This window comes from Pyrgilauda ruficollis, unplaced genomic scaffold, assembly GCF_017590135.1.
Source record: "Pyrgilauda ruficollis isolate IOZ18807 unplaced genomic scaffold, ASM1759013v1 scaffold17, whole genome shotgun sequence".
Taxonomy (NCBI): Eukaryota; Metazoa; Chordata; class Aves; order Passeriformes; family Passeridae; genus Pyrgilauda; species Pyrgilauda ruficollis.
The window spans coordinates 399,837-414,786 of record NW_024515875.1 but is presented as its reverse complement, the minus strand read 5'-3'; the positions used below and the strand labels follow the sequence as shown (position 1 = coordinate 414,786).

The window sequence follows — 14,950 nt, the reverse complement described above, 5'->3', positions numbered from 1 at the left end:
TCCAGACCTGGGGGGCGTGTGGTTTCTCCCAGCCAGACAAGGCAAAGCAAGGTCAAATTCCACCACCAAGCCAGTAGCTTCTCACTGTTCTGCCAACAAGAGGAAGCAGACACAGAGTTTCAACCACCTTTTCTGCATTCCCTCCCCAAAACCTGTCCCACTGCAGCCCCAGGCACTGTCTAAACATAAAGTCAGCCCTTTCTCATCTCTTTTCAACGAGGTTTCCTTTAACCTTTCCATTGCAGCAATGTCCAATATGACACTGCCGCAGGGGGTGGGTGGCAGGGCTGTGGCTGCTCCCTGTGCTGCTGCTGAGTGCCCCAGCTGTCAATACCAATGCAGAACTGCCCACAGTTACATGCCTGCAGGGGGCAGACCCAAAGTAGGCTTGTGATTTTTGAGAAGCAGAATTGACATATTGATGTTGGTCAGAAACTGGCACAGCTGCTTGCAGAGACCTAGCTGGCTCTGTGGGAGGGAGCACTCTTCCCCTGTTGCTCCCTCTCTCCTGACTTCTGTTGCCTATGCTTCCTTTAGTATTTCAGAAATGTCATCTGCCTAGGTAGAAACCCTTCCTAAAGCAACTGCTCATTCATTTTTGAGTTATGACAGACAGTGCAATCTTGCAGCTGCTGCTTTTCACCTGAGTAATTTCATCTGCTATATCAGGGGTATGGGAAGCCCTGCCCCACTTGAATGCACTCAGGGTAAGAATGTGCTGTTTCCTCCTCACCAGCCCAGGGTGTAAACCATACAGCTCTTGCCTATACCACACAACAGAACAGGACCAGGCAATGACTTCTGGCCCTCAGACTAAGTGTCTAAACTGACCACATGTACCCTACGTGGTGTCTCTGCTGAGGGTCTCCTCAGGGCTCTGCACTGCAATTACTGCACTGTGGCTTTTTTGTCATTTTTGTGTCTCCTTTATTTCAAAATCTCTGATATAACACAAAAACTGTTGTCTGCATGGTATGAAACTGGAAGATGTGTTATGTGGTTTGGGGCCTGGCAGGAGGACAATGAGGGCTCTGAGGCTGTAGAGCCTGTTGGGATGGTGCTGGAAGGCTGCATGGGAGGAAGAACCCAAACTGAACTTCTCACTGGAAGCAAACCTTGGTGTGTGCTGGTGTTCTTCTGGTGCCCAGGCGTTGCTGGGGAGATGCTGGTTGGTCTTGGACAGAAATATGCCAAAAAGCTTGCTGGTAATTTGGCATTACAGAGAATCAGTGCTCCAGCATTAAACCTTTTCCTCAACTTGTTTAGAACTACAGATGTAGCTACAAAACTCCAGTTTCACTCATGGGGGTGTAAGTGTGAGGTGTAAGTCTCTGTATGAGAGCTTGGGGACACAACCATGCCTGCAGCAGCCTGGACAGGAGCAAGAAACAGTACAGTAAAAAGACACCTGAAGCAATGAAAAGGATGTGTAGGCTGATTTTCTAGTAAGGGAGGACACTCCTGGCCATATTCAAACAGCCTGAATTTGACTTACATCCTGGAGGCCACCCATCTGTACAGGCAAGGCACATCTGAAGGCCTGCAGGAAGCATGATGTGTCTGGAATTGAGGCTGTCCCAGCAGGAAGCTATTGACCTGTTAGATACATATTTTCTATTGTGAGGTGACAGGGAGAATAGGGAAAAGATTGTCCCAGTTTTATCCAAATATTCTTACATAAGTAGTAATAATCCATCAATTAAAGGACATTTCTCAAGTTGTTTCTCAAGTATCTGCAGGCATGCAGATACACTGACTCAGATTGCAGCAGGGCAAATTTTAGTTGGGACCCTGAGATGTTTGCTTCGCAATCTTAATGTTGATTTTATTTGCAGCCCTTTTTTCTTCTGTGCAATGTCTTCTAACATTTCCCTCCTACCTACAATGAAGTTTTCAGGCACGAGATGACTGGGGCTGATTGTAAAAGCGTATCAAAAATTATTCCTGCTCATCTTCAGCTGAGTGCTCCATGGAAATAAGTGGAGACAGGAACATAAGCTTCCTCTGCCTACAGGTAAGGATTTTAACTAGGCATAGACACATACATGAACAAAATTCTAGTATTACATATTAAATTATTTTTGTGACAGATTCAATTAATAACTGGGAAGAAAACAGGAAGATATAATTTATAACAAGGATTGCTCCAAAACTTTTAAGTACAAAGTCCTAGAAGGTCTGAATCAGCCACATTAGCTGAAACTTCACAGAATTAGAGAACCAATGTAAAGTTGGGAGAGGCCACAGTGGATCATCTGGTCCAACGTCCCTGCTCAAGCAGGGTCATCCCAGAGCACAGGGTTGTACCCACACAGGTCTGGAATATCTCTAGTGAGGGAGACTCCACAACTTTTCTGGACAACCTGGTCCAGTGCTTAGTCACCAGCACAGAAAAGAATTTCTTCCTCATGTTCAGGCGGAACTTCTGTGCCTCAGCTTCTGCCCGTTGCCTCTTGTCCCATTGCTTGGCACCACCGAGAAGTTCCTTTATCCATCTTCTTGGTATTCCCCCTTTAGGTACTTGTAGACATTGATGAGGGCCCCTCTCAGCCGTCTCTTCTCAAGGCCGAACAGGCCCAGCTCCCTCAGCCTTTCCTCTTTAGAGTCCCTTAATCACCTTCGCTGCCCTCTCCGGGACCCGCTCCAGGAGCTGCACGTCTCTCTCGTACTGAGGAGCCCAGAACTGAACGCAGCGCTCCAGATGTGCAGCGCACTTCTGGTGTCAGCGGCTCAGAACTCCTTCGGCACGGACCGCTCCAGCCCCGAGGCCATTCCAGCGTCTTTCGCCGGGGACCGAGCCCGGCCCGGCCCCGCCCGGGCTCCCCGCCAGGGGCTGCGGCTGCCCCTCCGCGCCGGCAGGGGACGCTGCGGGCGGGCGGAAGCGGCGGCGCGCCCGCGCCCTCCCGGCGCGCCCCGCGTGTCCGCTGACCCTCCCTCCTCCTCCTTCTCCTCCTCCTCCTCCCGGGCGTCATGGCCGCCTCGAAGCCCGTGGAGGTGCCGGGCGGCGGTGGGGGCTCCACCGGGCTGTCCCGGTGGCAGCTGGCGTTGGTGCTGGGCGCGCCCATCCTGCTAGGAGCCGGCGCGATCTATCTGTGGGGGCGGCGGGCGGCGCGGCGCGGGAAGGGCGCTAGCGAGCGGAAGACCCCGGAGGGGCGGGCGAGCCCCGGGCTCGGCGGTGAAGGCGGCTCCGGGCAGCCCGACGGGCCCGGACACGAGGAGATGGTGAGCGGGGAGCGGCGCCGCCCGTGGCGGCGGCAGGGGCCGGGCTCGCCGCCGGGCAGCCGGGGCCGGGGTCCCGCCGCCGGCCCGGAGCAGCGTGGGGATGCCTGCGATCTGCGGGCGGCAGGGCCCGACAGGCCGCTGGCCCCGTCCGGAAAGCGGCTGTCAGGGTGCTGGTCCCCCCCGAGGAGCAGGCGTGTGATGGGATGGAGCTCGGGTGACATCCTGGTCGTGCTCTGCGTGACACGCCCGGCAGGTCACAGAATCACAAACTGGGCAGGTCGGAAGGGCCCACGGTCGGTGATGTGGTCCAACCTCCGGGGTTGAGCAGGGTCATCCCAGAGCACATTGCACAGAATTGTGTCCGAACAGTCTGGAATACCTCCAGTGAGGGAGGCTCCATGCCCTCTCCGAGCAACCTGTTCAGTATTTGGTCACTGCACGGTAAAGAAATTCTTCCTTATGTTCAGGTGGAACTTCTGTGCATCAGTTTCTGCCCATTGCTTCATGTCCCATTGCTTGGCACCACTGAGCAGAGCCCAGACCCATCCTCCTGACACATTTTCTCCAGATACTGATAGATAATTATGAGGTCCCCTCTCAGCCATCTCTTCTCAAGGCTGACCAGGCCATTCTCCTTTAGGTTTTGCTTCTATGAGAGATGCTTCAGTCCCTTAAATCACGTTTGTCACCCTTGGTTGGATGTGCTCCCAGACCTCCATGTCTTTCTGTGGTCAGCCTGGGTGACCCACGGCGTTCTTAGCCAGGCATTCATGGTTGCGGTTCTGCCCTTGCTGCACAGGGATCGGGAGTAGTTTGTTCCAAGATCAGGCATTGCCAAATGCATCTTCTCATCAAGTGGCTGAGCATGGATCTGTGCTGCTGAGGGGGGAACATACTCTAGACCTCTGAGGCAGAGGTATCTGTGAATAAGTTTCCTCCAGGAATAGTGTTTTGAAAAGGAAATCTGTGATCTCTTGTGTGTGAGATGCTGGATACAGCAGAGTGGAAAGAAAACAAAATCAAGATTGTTTTAAAATGTTCCATGAAAATATAGAAGCCACACAGTTCATGCAGCAGAGACTTCAAAGTGTAGAATTTGCCTAGTAGGCATGCTCTCAAAGCATACATCTATCCAGTTGTAAATTACCATTCTGAGAACTTTCAAATAAAATGGTCTGTGCAAAAGCTCAAGGACAACATGTAAGATTGGAGTCCAGATCAGATCTATGGTTCTCTTGTGTATCTGTGTTTGAAAAAAATGCCTCTAAGATGCACCTTCTGCACATCTGCAGTCCCAGATGTACCTTGCCACTCATGCAGCATTACTGAGGTGAGGTTGCAGTTGACAAGCATGTTTAAAGTGATGGATTTGACAAACTGATGGGCTTTGATACGAGTATCCCAACTGTATTTTCTTCTCCTGTTCTTGTGTGTCACCCAAAATGCTTTGAACTGTCAGACTGTTTAAGCTTCCCATCTGAAATGATCAGGAGAGAAGAATCACCTCTTGGAGGCTGGAAAAAGTCCGTTTTAACCTTGATGGTTTGATGATGAAGATGGATGCGCCTGGGCGGACACACATGGGAGTGGTGAGGAAGGTGGCAACTTCCCCAGCTAGTGAATCATAGCTGCTCTCAGGCATTCCTGAAAGCACAGTAGGCTGTAAAACCTATGCTGGACCTTGAGGCAATTACTTCAGTGCAGTAATTTGTTCCTTCCTGGGCACCAAACAGTACTGAAGAAGTTGTGTACAGACTGTTTACTGTGGTAGCTTTGGCTCGTGGCTGCAAGCAGCATGTGGCATACTTACGGGAGTGTGCTTTCTGTGTGTCAGCTCTGCAGGTTTGCAGGCTGCTCCTGACCTTTGTCTTCCTGCAGTGACTTCCCTGTTAGTGCATTCACGCTGGGTTTCTTGATTATATTTCTGAATTCCACCAATATCCAGGAGTTTGCAGTCATTCTGCAGTTGTAGGAAGGAAGCACTTAAAACATTTAAAACACTTACGTAGCATTTGATTTAAAATATTGTGTGTTGCTCCACAAATTGAATTACTGGAAGGCTGTGTGCATTTAAGGATAAGTTGAGTGGTATGAGCTGATGCAAAGTTTCTTGAAGAGTGGCATTGATTACACTGTAAAGAAATTAGAGATGTTGCTTAGGAAAGCTGCACAAATTATCAGAATTGACTGATTACATGAGATAATTGTCTAGCTGGTCAAAATATGGCTGCATCAGGAAAATAAATGTGGCTGCAAGTTCCCGGGACTGCTTTATGTGTGTGTGGAGGATTGTCTTCCTGTTAGTCATATCCAAAGCAATGATGCCATGTAGATTTTGTGTTTCCTCTCATATTTTATTAGTTATGGATATTAGTGATAAGACCCATGATTGAAAATACAACTACTGCAGATGCTTCACTTGTAAAATTGCCTGTATTGTATTAGTCTGCCTTTATGGTGTGATGAGGTATTTTTTGAGACTCAGTTGGATTTCACGTACAAGTCTGCACAGTGAATAAGAGCCAGTAATTCATTTCACAATTGAAATACAAGAGGAAAATCTTTTGGAAAACACATAGGTCAGTAATGAATCTGCTACTAACAGCTGTGTCAGCTAACTATTCTTTTACTCATAAATGTAACAGGACTCATACTGTTTTGTACTTTTCATTAAATCAGTCCCTGTATCCATTTGATGTTCTGGTCGCTTTTTCTGAAGACACGACCTTGAATTTTTTTCCTTTGTTCTTTAAAAATATGTAAGGCCCTATATCTTCCCTGTTCTTTATTCTGACTTGCCACTATTTTGCATGCAGTTCAAGCTTTTCTTTTACCTGCTGCACAGGCCTCACATTTTTTTCCCAGCTTTGTCTGCACCAGAGGATTCTCCTGACATCAATGCACTGGCCAAGTGTGTGATCTATGACTGACATTGTGTTGGCAGAAGCCCTTAGCACAGGTGCTATATACAGGGAAAAGCTGAACTGCTTTTGAGATTCCTTCTCCTGTAAGCACAGCTCCTCAACAGTACAGTAAACTGGTATTATTGGACCAGTTAAGTGATGACGATAAAACTGCATCTATGGATGGCTCAAAGGTCATAAAGCCAAATTGCATCTGTTAATGACAGTTGTCACTGTTTCTTATAATTTAGATGGAATGTGTTTTAGTCAGTCAGTAGCAGTTGCTTTTCACATGCTCTCCTGGTTTGTAGGGAGTATTGCGTAATTAAAATACGGAGTACTTTGCATATATTGCTTTAGTTGGCATCCAATTGATTCTTTTTTTTAACTTATTCCATGATAAATTCTTAGCAGGTTTTATACCCTCCTTGTCTTACAGGAGTGATCAGTGGTTAGTCAGTGAGATAGTGTGTTGGTTGCTTCAGTATTTTTTCCCCTGAAGTTGGAATCAATTCCTTTTGCAGTTCTGTGATAGTCCAGATCTGACCCCTTAACTCTTTCAGCAAGTTGACAGGGTAACCCTGTGTTTGTTGTGAGAGGAGGTCAGCTGGGTGGCCTTGTGTATTGCAGAAATAGCCATTGGGGTCCCAGCAGTTCCCTGTCTCTGCACACTTTCCTGTGAGCTGGGTACTGTCCTTGAGTGCAGTGGTGGGTGAACGTGACAAACTCCTCGGGCTTTGTGGTGCCACATCCTGGGATCAGCAGCCAGCTAGCGTGGCTTCTTTCCAGTGTCTGTTTTAGTAGCAATTGCTGAATGCTGCCTCTCTCACTGCCTTGACATTAGATCAGGATATGAACAAATTGAACCCCTTAGTCTAGAAACATTCATGTTGGTACTTACTATAAATTGATCTAAGCAAAGTAACTAAAAAGACATTTCTATTGTACTGTGCACCTGTTGCTTAGTAAATCTCACTGTCAACCTCCTGTAAGTCTTTATTTTGTGCTAGCTATAGTGGACAGGTGTAGAAAACTCCTAAATGTGTGTACAATAGCAGTAAAACTGTTAGACTCTTGGTTATTTATGGAAGGCGTGGATGGCAAATTCATTTAACAGGAAGGCGACTGGGAACATTGTGAATTTGTCCTGTAAACTTCATTATGTTTTTTCTGAGTGTAATACATCCTTACTTGTGCTTTGAATTTACTTCTAAAGATCATGTAAACATATTTTTTCTCATAGTGGTTTTAGTGCTAAAGAGACTTTTTAAACCATTTATATTCAATTAATGCCTTTGTTTGAAAAAAGACTTGAGATGAACCTTAGTAAAAAAAACCAAAAAGCAGAAAGGTAGGTATTCAGAAAAGAGCAAGATTTTTTTTCCTGGTACCTCATCTCGTTAAGAGGGTTCTTTCACTTGCAAAGGACAAAAAAGAGGCCTAGACCAAGGCTTTCTTTTTTTGCAGGTTGAATTAAGATGGCTGAAACAGTAGTCACCCTCCATGTCATCTGTCAGATAAGGGCTCATGCAAATCCTTTTCCACCAAGAGAAAATGCTGAAACTCTCTGCTCATGCTTCTGTTGTGAATCACTGTCACCATTGGCTGGCAGGAAATTTCTTGTTCTGCTTTGAATAACAATCTCCCTCAAATATAAAGGTTCTGAATGGCTAGTTTAACAGTATTGCCATTGCAGGGAGTTACTAAGCATTATTATTCTTGCAGCTGGCAGTCTGTTGCTGTAAAGTTGCTGTTTGCACAGTTTCTGGACATTGTGTGAGGAAAGCACATTTGCTGAGGTTAAATTAGAAGTTCAGAAAATTTTGCCAGTGTTGTCTATTCTTTAGTCAGTTAGCAATCTGCTTGTTCAGGTACCTGGATAATTGATAATTCAATTTCACAAGTGTCCTTTGGCTTAAGCTCTGTTCTAAAACTTGTTAATGAACAGTTGCTGAAAGCAGTCCTAAGTACTGAGATATTATTTTTTGTGTAGCTGCAAATAACTTGAGTTGTTTTGTTGCTCTGTTATGAACTTACATTCATTTTATTGAGCTGATTTGGTTGTTGTACAGATTCTTTGACCAGAAGATGACAAATTGGAGAGTTTTTCTTGCTCTATATCAACCTTCATCTTGGGGATAAAAAGTGTCCAGTGTGCCACGTAGCATGGGTCAGGTCAGGCTCATGGGTCAGGTGGGGAGAAGCAGTGAAATTGGAAAATAATGTCTAGTATTATTACTTTGGCAAGAAAACAGAAGAATGAGGTTTTTGATTACTTGTGCATGAAGTTTGTTTGCATAATCAGTTTCTTAAGTACTATCTTGTGTATGTCCAGTGTAGCAATTGAGAAAGAATTTTTAAAAATATGCTTAAAAATTATGTAAGGGTTAAATTTAAGGCTTGACAAACCTTTAGAAACTGATGTTATGTGAGGAATTAATTTTAATTTTCTTATTTGTGCTGTCGTGAAAACGTATTGCAGCATAGAATGTGATGTGAGTTCTTTAATATCTTTTAATCAAAAAATAAACAGCTACCAGAAAACTTCCAAACCATCAACAACACAAAACCCCACCAAACCAAACAAAAACATGCATTGGATTTGGTGGTGTTTTGGGTCCATACTGAGGACTACAGCAGAGTAGTTTGAGTAAGAGTGCAGAAATAAAACATCTCAGAGCAAGCATCTAGTTTAAGACAACATAAACAAACAAAACAAGTTGATTTCTTCCTTGCCTCGGGCGATACTGCTGACTTTATTGCATGAGAGCATGTTGTGCTCCAACTTCTAACTCCTTACCCCCACATTTCCTGCCTCATGCAATGGGTGCAGCAGGGGGTAACCAAGGAGTCAGCAAATGTTCCATGATTCATTTCTGTATGATAGGGTGTGTGGTCTCTGATCCTGCAAGGGTTACTGAAAGTTTACTCTCATAACAAGAGTTACTGTTTTTAATAACTTTGGCATTGTGTCTGTAGTCTCTGAAGTTTTTGATCACTGTCGTGTGCACTTGCAGGCTTGTGGGAAGGCTTGATGCTTCCCAGAATCCAGCAGAGCACCAGTGAGAGCCCCAGACCTGCATGTGTCTTGCTTGCAGTTACAATTCCCACACGTGGCACCGGAGCAGCCATGGCACTGGGGTGTAACCAGCAGTCCTCATCCCTAGCTGGTGCCTTACTCGGGGCTGTGGGCAGACTCTCAGAGTGCCTGGGATGGAGCACACGCACTGCTCAGCCCGGGGCACACACACTGGAATGGGAGATCCTCGGCATGAAGCAATTGGCACTGATCATGAAGTAGTAACCTAGCTGCAGTTAGGCTTCATCTCTGCAGTCTTAAATAATTTTCACACTGGGAACACATGTATGAATGTTACAACATGGCCCATATCATGTGTTTTTCCTTTTAGACCCAAGTTAATAGGAGCAGCACTGAATTTTGTAAGATTTTCACACAAGGGCATCTTTAATGTGGTTTGCTTCAGACATGCACAAGGAAAAATTCAAGCTGACTTGCATGCATTTAAGTTTGCAGCATATGCATAACCCTTCCCTTTGTTAAAAGAAAAGCATTGTTGTATTTGGAGATAAATTTAGGACCTACTCAAGATAAATTTAACCTTTTGAGACTTTGGTTAAGTTTTAAAGAAACAACTTATCAGATACACAGTTACTTGTCTCAGTAAAAATAGTTGCACCCTAATTTTGGCGTAAAGTAGCATAGAGTTACACACAGTAACTCAAGTTAATAATCTTAAATTTGAAGCTTTACAATAGAAAAATCTGAAAACCTTGCAGATTGCCTTGTTCTGTGAACAATAAAGATGGTGCAGATTGATTTCTTGTGAACCCAGTGATTAATGACTTGAGAGAAGAGCTTTGCTGGCAGTAGGGATATTTAAGAAATTCTCTCCCTTATATGGTTTCACTTGTAAGTCTCCCCTCAGGAGAATGCTTCTAGGATACTTTTGTTCTATTTGGATGCTTACTTTTATGTAGGACCTGAGGCTAGCACCCATTTTCTGATTCTCGCCTGCCAGGATAGGGATCCAGACCTTAAAAGTCAGGTTATAGAGCAAGTCCTGGCTTCCCGTCAGGTTTTCAGTTTTAAAGCAAATCACTTAGATGCAAAAAATGTTCAAGTTGGAAAGAAATGAGCAGACATCATGGGGAATGGGCAAATGAAATGCAAAGTTGCTTTCAAATTTGTGTTATAGCTGTCTGGTTGTCTGTATCTGTTCAATTTGGCCCTGGCGGTGGATAAGTGGGTACAGGAGGCAGAAGTATGGTGAAAGAGCAGCAGGAACAATTCCCAAAAAATCCTCAGTGATCTGAAGTGCAGGGGACATGTAGTGAGTCCTGCAGCTGTTGTTAAAGTTACTTCTGCCCCCAGTCTGTAGCCTTTCCCTCCTCAGAAAGGTTGATAGAATAGCATGTGTGCCTGTACTTCTTTTCATTTTGTTCTGGCAGAACTGCCCCAAAATATTGTCCATGAAGTAAGGCTGTGACAGAAGAGCAGAAATCCAGAAGATCAATGTGAGAATCTTTTGCAGCTCTTATTTCTTGAATGCTCTTTGATAGAACGTTTACACATCTAATCCCTTACAAACCACAAGATTTGATAACTGATTTGTAAATCCAGGGGTTTCAGGTAGGTAGCAATGTTAGTTTCTGCAGAAGTACAGATCATCAACGTGTGGTGCAGAACATAAAGATGCATTTAGCAGGGTCTCAGGCCAGTCAGCAAAGTTCCCCATCCCTTGCTAAGATGGTGATGGTCCAACACTTGTCATTACATGGAGCAGAGTGTGTGAAGCTGTGGAGGAGTCAGTCAATCAAAAAGTTGATTTGCCTAGTGCATGAGAGGCAAATCAGCTTTATTTTCCTTTCAGGTTTTATTTATCCTGTTCAGTAGGTCTTTCCACAAAGTGTTTTCCGTATTTAATTCATAGTCTGATGAATCACCTCTTGTCTTAGAGGCTATATGTATTTCAGAAGGAGGATCTTCTGTTTGAATTGCTTTGAGGGCTTCGTTGTCTGTACACATTTAGCCTTTGGAGAAACAACTTACCTCATTGATTCTTCTGATCACCAGCCATGTAAAAGATTACAATCTGTTTAGCTTTCCAAACAGAAATCATTGCATTGTTTATTACTATTGTAGTGAATCTTGTGAAAAGGTTATCTCCTATCTGATATACTTGCAAAATAAAATTCTTGTGTGTTTCCAGGAACTGAAATCAGTGAGATTTTCCAGAAGTCTGGGCTAGAGTTTACAAGTCAGGTCCATTTTTATATCTTTGAAGATGAGCCCTAAAGTGCATAGCTTATGTGCTGTGATGCCTTTTTAATTTGAACTGACGTCTCACTTTCTTTTTCAGAGTCCTCTTGGTAGAGCCCAAGCTGCCAAGAACAAAGGAAACAAATACTTTAAAGCAGGAAAATATGAGTTAGCTATTCAGTGTTATACTGAGGCTATCAGCCTGTGTCCTCCTGAGAAAAACCTTGATCTTTCTACCTTCTATCAAAACAGAGCTGCTGCCTATGAACAACTGGTAAGAAATGAAAGATAAGTATGTGGTTATTGTAAAAAGTAGCATTATCTATTTTGTCACTTTCATCCACTGAAAGGTCCCAAGTGATAACATCTGCTGCTTTCACAACAAGATGCTATTGCAGCTTTTTTCAACTTATCATACTTTTCTAAATATAAATAAAATTGTTTTATGTTAACCACACTCAGTATATCTTATGTAATTCTTATGCATCTTGTTCTTCCAAGTCAAAGTTTTAATTTCTTATTCTCTGGAAGAATTTTCTTGTATATAAGTTTGTTTTACTTCTCTCTACTTGAGTGATTAACTGTGAAAGAAAGGTGAAAGGCCAAATATTTTGGAAGGATGCTACTTCAAAATGTACAGAAAAAAATCATTGAAATCCTAGTAAAGGCCAAGACCTAAATTTTGCACATGGGGAAGTAACATTTACTCAACAGCTGGGTAATTACATACTGGGTGTTATTTTAGAAGTCAGCCAGTGTTGCTTATTATGGTATGATGGATTTGCTTATGAGGTCGAGTTGGTGAGCTGTATAAAGGAGTATAAAAGTTGGCCTTGTACAGTCTGAAGTATCAGGTGAGAGGCTGTGCTTACATAAATCTGGTATTAGATTTAGTTCTTGTCTAACACAAATTCATGCCATAATGAATAACAAATGCATATGATTCCTGTATTAGAAAAAACTGTTTTGATAAATTGAAATAACATTAAAAAAAAAAGTTTCAGCACTTTGGTAAGCTTGTTTGCTTCCATTCCATTGTTATATTTCCATGTTTTTTCTTCTAATTGTTTTACACCAGTCTTTCAGTCCTAATGTTACCTCCTGCAAGCATCTTTGTATCAAGTCATTATGCTCTCCCATGGGATTTGTACACTGTCTGGTGTAGTATTTTGTAGAAATTCCGTTTCTGGTGCAGTGGTTTGCAGGCAGTTTCTCCCTGTGGGACTTGCAGGAGCGGAATCCCGGGAGCTGCAGCCACCGCGGGGTGCGCGTAACCCCGGAGCTGGCTGGGGGAGCCAGCACAGGGAGCTGAGCGGGGCCCCTCTCACTGTGCTGCTTCTCTGCCCACAGCAAAAATGGACAGAAGTGGCACAAGATTGTACAAAGGCCGTTGAGCTTAACCCTAAATATGTCAAAGCTCTCTTCAGACGTGCAAAGGCTCATGAGAAGCTAGACAATAAGAAGGAATGTTTAGAAGGTGAGTGGCTCATGCTGTGTATACTTAAAAGTGGAATTAGTTCTGCTGCTTTGGAGAGCTTTGGAGATGGCAACTTCTGGAAATGTTTTGTTTTCACTTCTGTAGCTACGGTAGTACAGAATTATGTATTTAAAACCATTCGAAGCTTCTGCAAATACGTATTCTTTTGTCAAAAGAAACCTGTTCACATTTTTCTAACTGTCATCTGCTCACATCTGAAATGACTGCTGAGAAATTGATGTTACTGTAGCCACTCAAGGTATTATTTTTCCAGGAAGCTCCTTCACTTTAAGATAGAATTAACCTAACATGAGTGGATAACCAGTTGTTCTATTTCCATGCAGTAAAGAGACTTTCTTCTCGGTTTTAGAGAAATTATGCTACTACAGAAATGTGGGTTTTTGCAGGTAGAGATGCATGGTCAGAAATAAAAGTATTGCAGTAATTTAAATGCATTGAACTGGTATTAGAGGGAAAACAGCTTCAGTAGCATTTTTTCCTGGTGCATAGTTTAAGAAAACTAGAACAGATTGATTTTTTTTATTGTTAATACTTCGTATTCAGAAGAAATTACTGTGTCAAACCTTCCAGTGCTATTTGTAAACAGAACACATCTTGAACTGTCACTGAGAAGCCATGGAAATTAAGAACTACAGGTCAGATGTGTTGTCTCATGGCACTTTTTGAGCTATAGTACGCTGCTTGAAATGACCCATATAAATTTCATCAAGTGAAATAATTCCTGCTGATGTTAGGCTAAAAGACAAATGAAATTTTCAGCTGTGCTCATTATCAAAGAAGGACAGAAAATAAGGCAGTGCTTTGGCTGGGAAATCTTAACTGTTAAATTAGTTTCATTATGTGTAACAGACAAGAATTAGGTCTGCCAAATTAGAAGGTAAATTAGATTTGAAAAATTTATCTGTCTGTTTATCTGCTGGCAGAATGCCTTTATGCCCTTTAAGATGGTAGTAACTAGAAAAGGACAACTTGGTCCATTTAGTGCACTGCTTTGCAACCACTGTGTATCAGCTGCACTTCTAGGGTGCTGTAACAAAATCTAACCCTTATGTAGCTGCCTGGTGGTAAAAGCCCCAAGAAAGGTCAGGTGTCCCTGTGACAGTAGGACAGTTTTAATTATAACTTCTTTTTACTGTTAATAGCAGTAATGCTAGTGACAATTATTTTCAGCCTTTATTTCTGTTAGATTTTTTGTTTGCAGTTTTTTTCAGATCTGAAGCTTTCTTGCATTTTTTTTAAACAGCACTGTTTTTCTATAACCCTGGTTTTGCCTGCCAACACATATGGCCAGTAAAATCCCTGGAAGTAGGGTATGCCCCTGTAGTGGAGGAAAGCAAAATCAAACAAACCTCAAAACCACTACCAGCAGAAAACTCCTCCACTGATCCCTGGCAGTATTATTTGGGAAGATGTTGCTGCTGCAGCCAAGCCTGGAGTGCAGCAGTCTTTGGACAGAGTGTGTTTGCTGGGTTTGTGTAGCACCTTCTTTCTGGGGGTACCATATTTTCCCAGGGACTCTGATGTGCTTCTGGACCATGCCAGAGGTGCAGGGAGTTTTTGTATAAGTGATGGCTTAATAGTATCTCTAGCAGCAGAATTAGAGAAATATAGTAAAACTCCAGGGCAAGACATTTACTTTTCAAGCATATTGAGAAAACACCTTGCTTGAATTTCAAGTCCAGATTCTGGTCATCTTCACTAATGTTTAAATGAAAACAAAACGGAAAACACGTGGTAGCATTGCATTAAGTGCAGGGTCCTGAGAAGCTGTGTATGGTAGGAGTGCATTTCACACTGTGAAGTTTCACTTGGGCAGCAGTGGGTTAACATTTGCAGAGGTTTCTCTGTGTGAATGAGAGCTATGTGATAGGGGCTGGCACTTCAAATAGGCCAGCAAGGTATTTCTCCTTGTTCCTTTCCAAAGTCACGGAGGTGAGCTGAAAAATTTGAGAAGAATTTAGGCAGATTTCTTATACTGAGGAGTAAGTGAGATGTGATGGGACTGAATGTGAATTTTAGAAGTAGAAAATAAAGACCAGTCCCAGA

General features: G+C 43.4%; 1 protein-coding gene across 1 annotated transcript in view; it reads left to right on the top strand.

The window, feature by feature from the left end:
• The first annotated feature begins 2,913 nt into the window (after positions 1-2,913).
• TOMM70 (translocase of outer mitochondrial membrane 70) overlaps positions 2,914-14,950 on the top strand; it is a 24,796-nt gene continuing 12,759 nt past the window's right edge. The window contains exons 1-3 of the mRNA XM_041463945.1: positions 2,914-3,222; positions 11,507-11,680; positions 12,757-12,883. Of these exons, the coding sequence (XP_041319879.1) occupies positions 2,971-3,222; positions 11,507-11,680; positions 12,757-12,883 (553 nt within the window). The 5' untranslated portion in view covers positions 2,914-2,970. The remainder of the gene's footprint in view (positions 3,223-11,506; positions 11,681-12,756; positions 12,884-14,950) is intronic.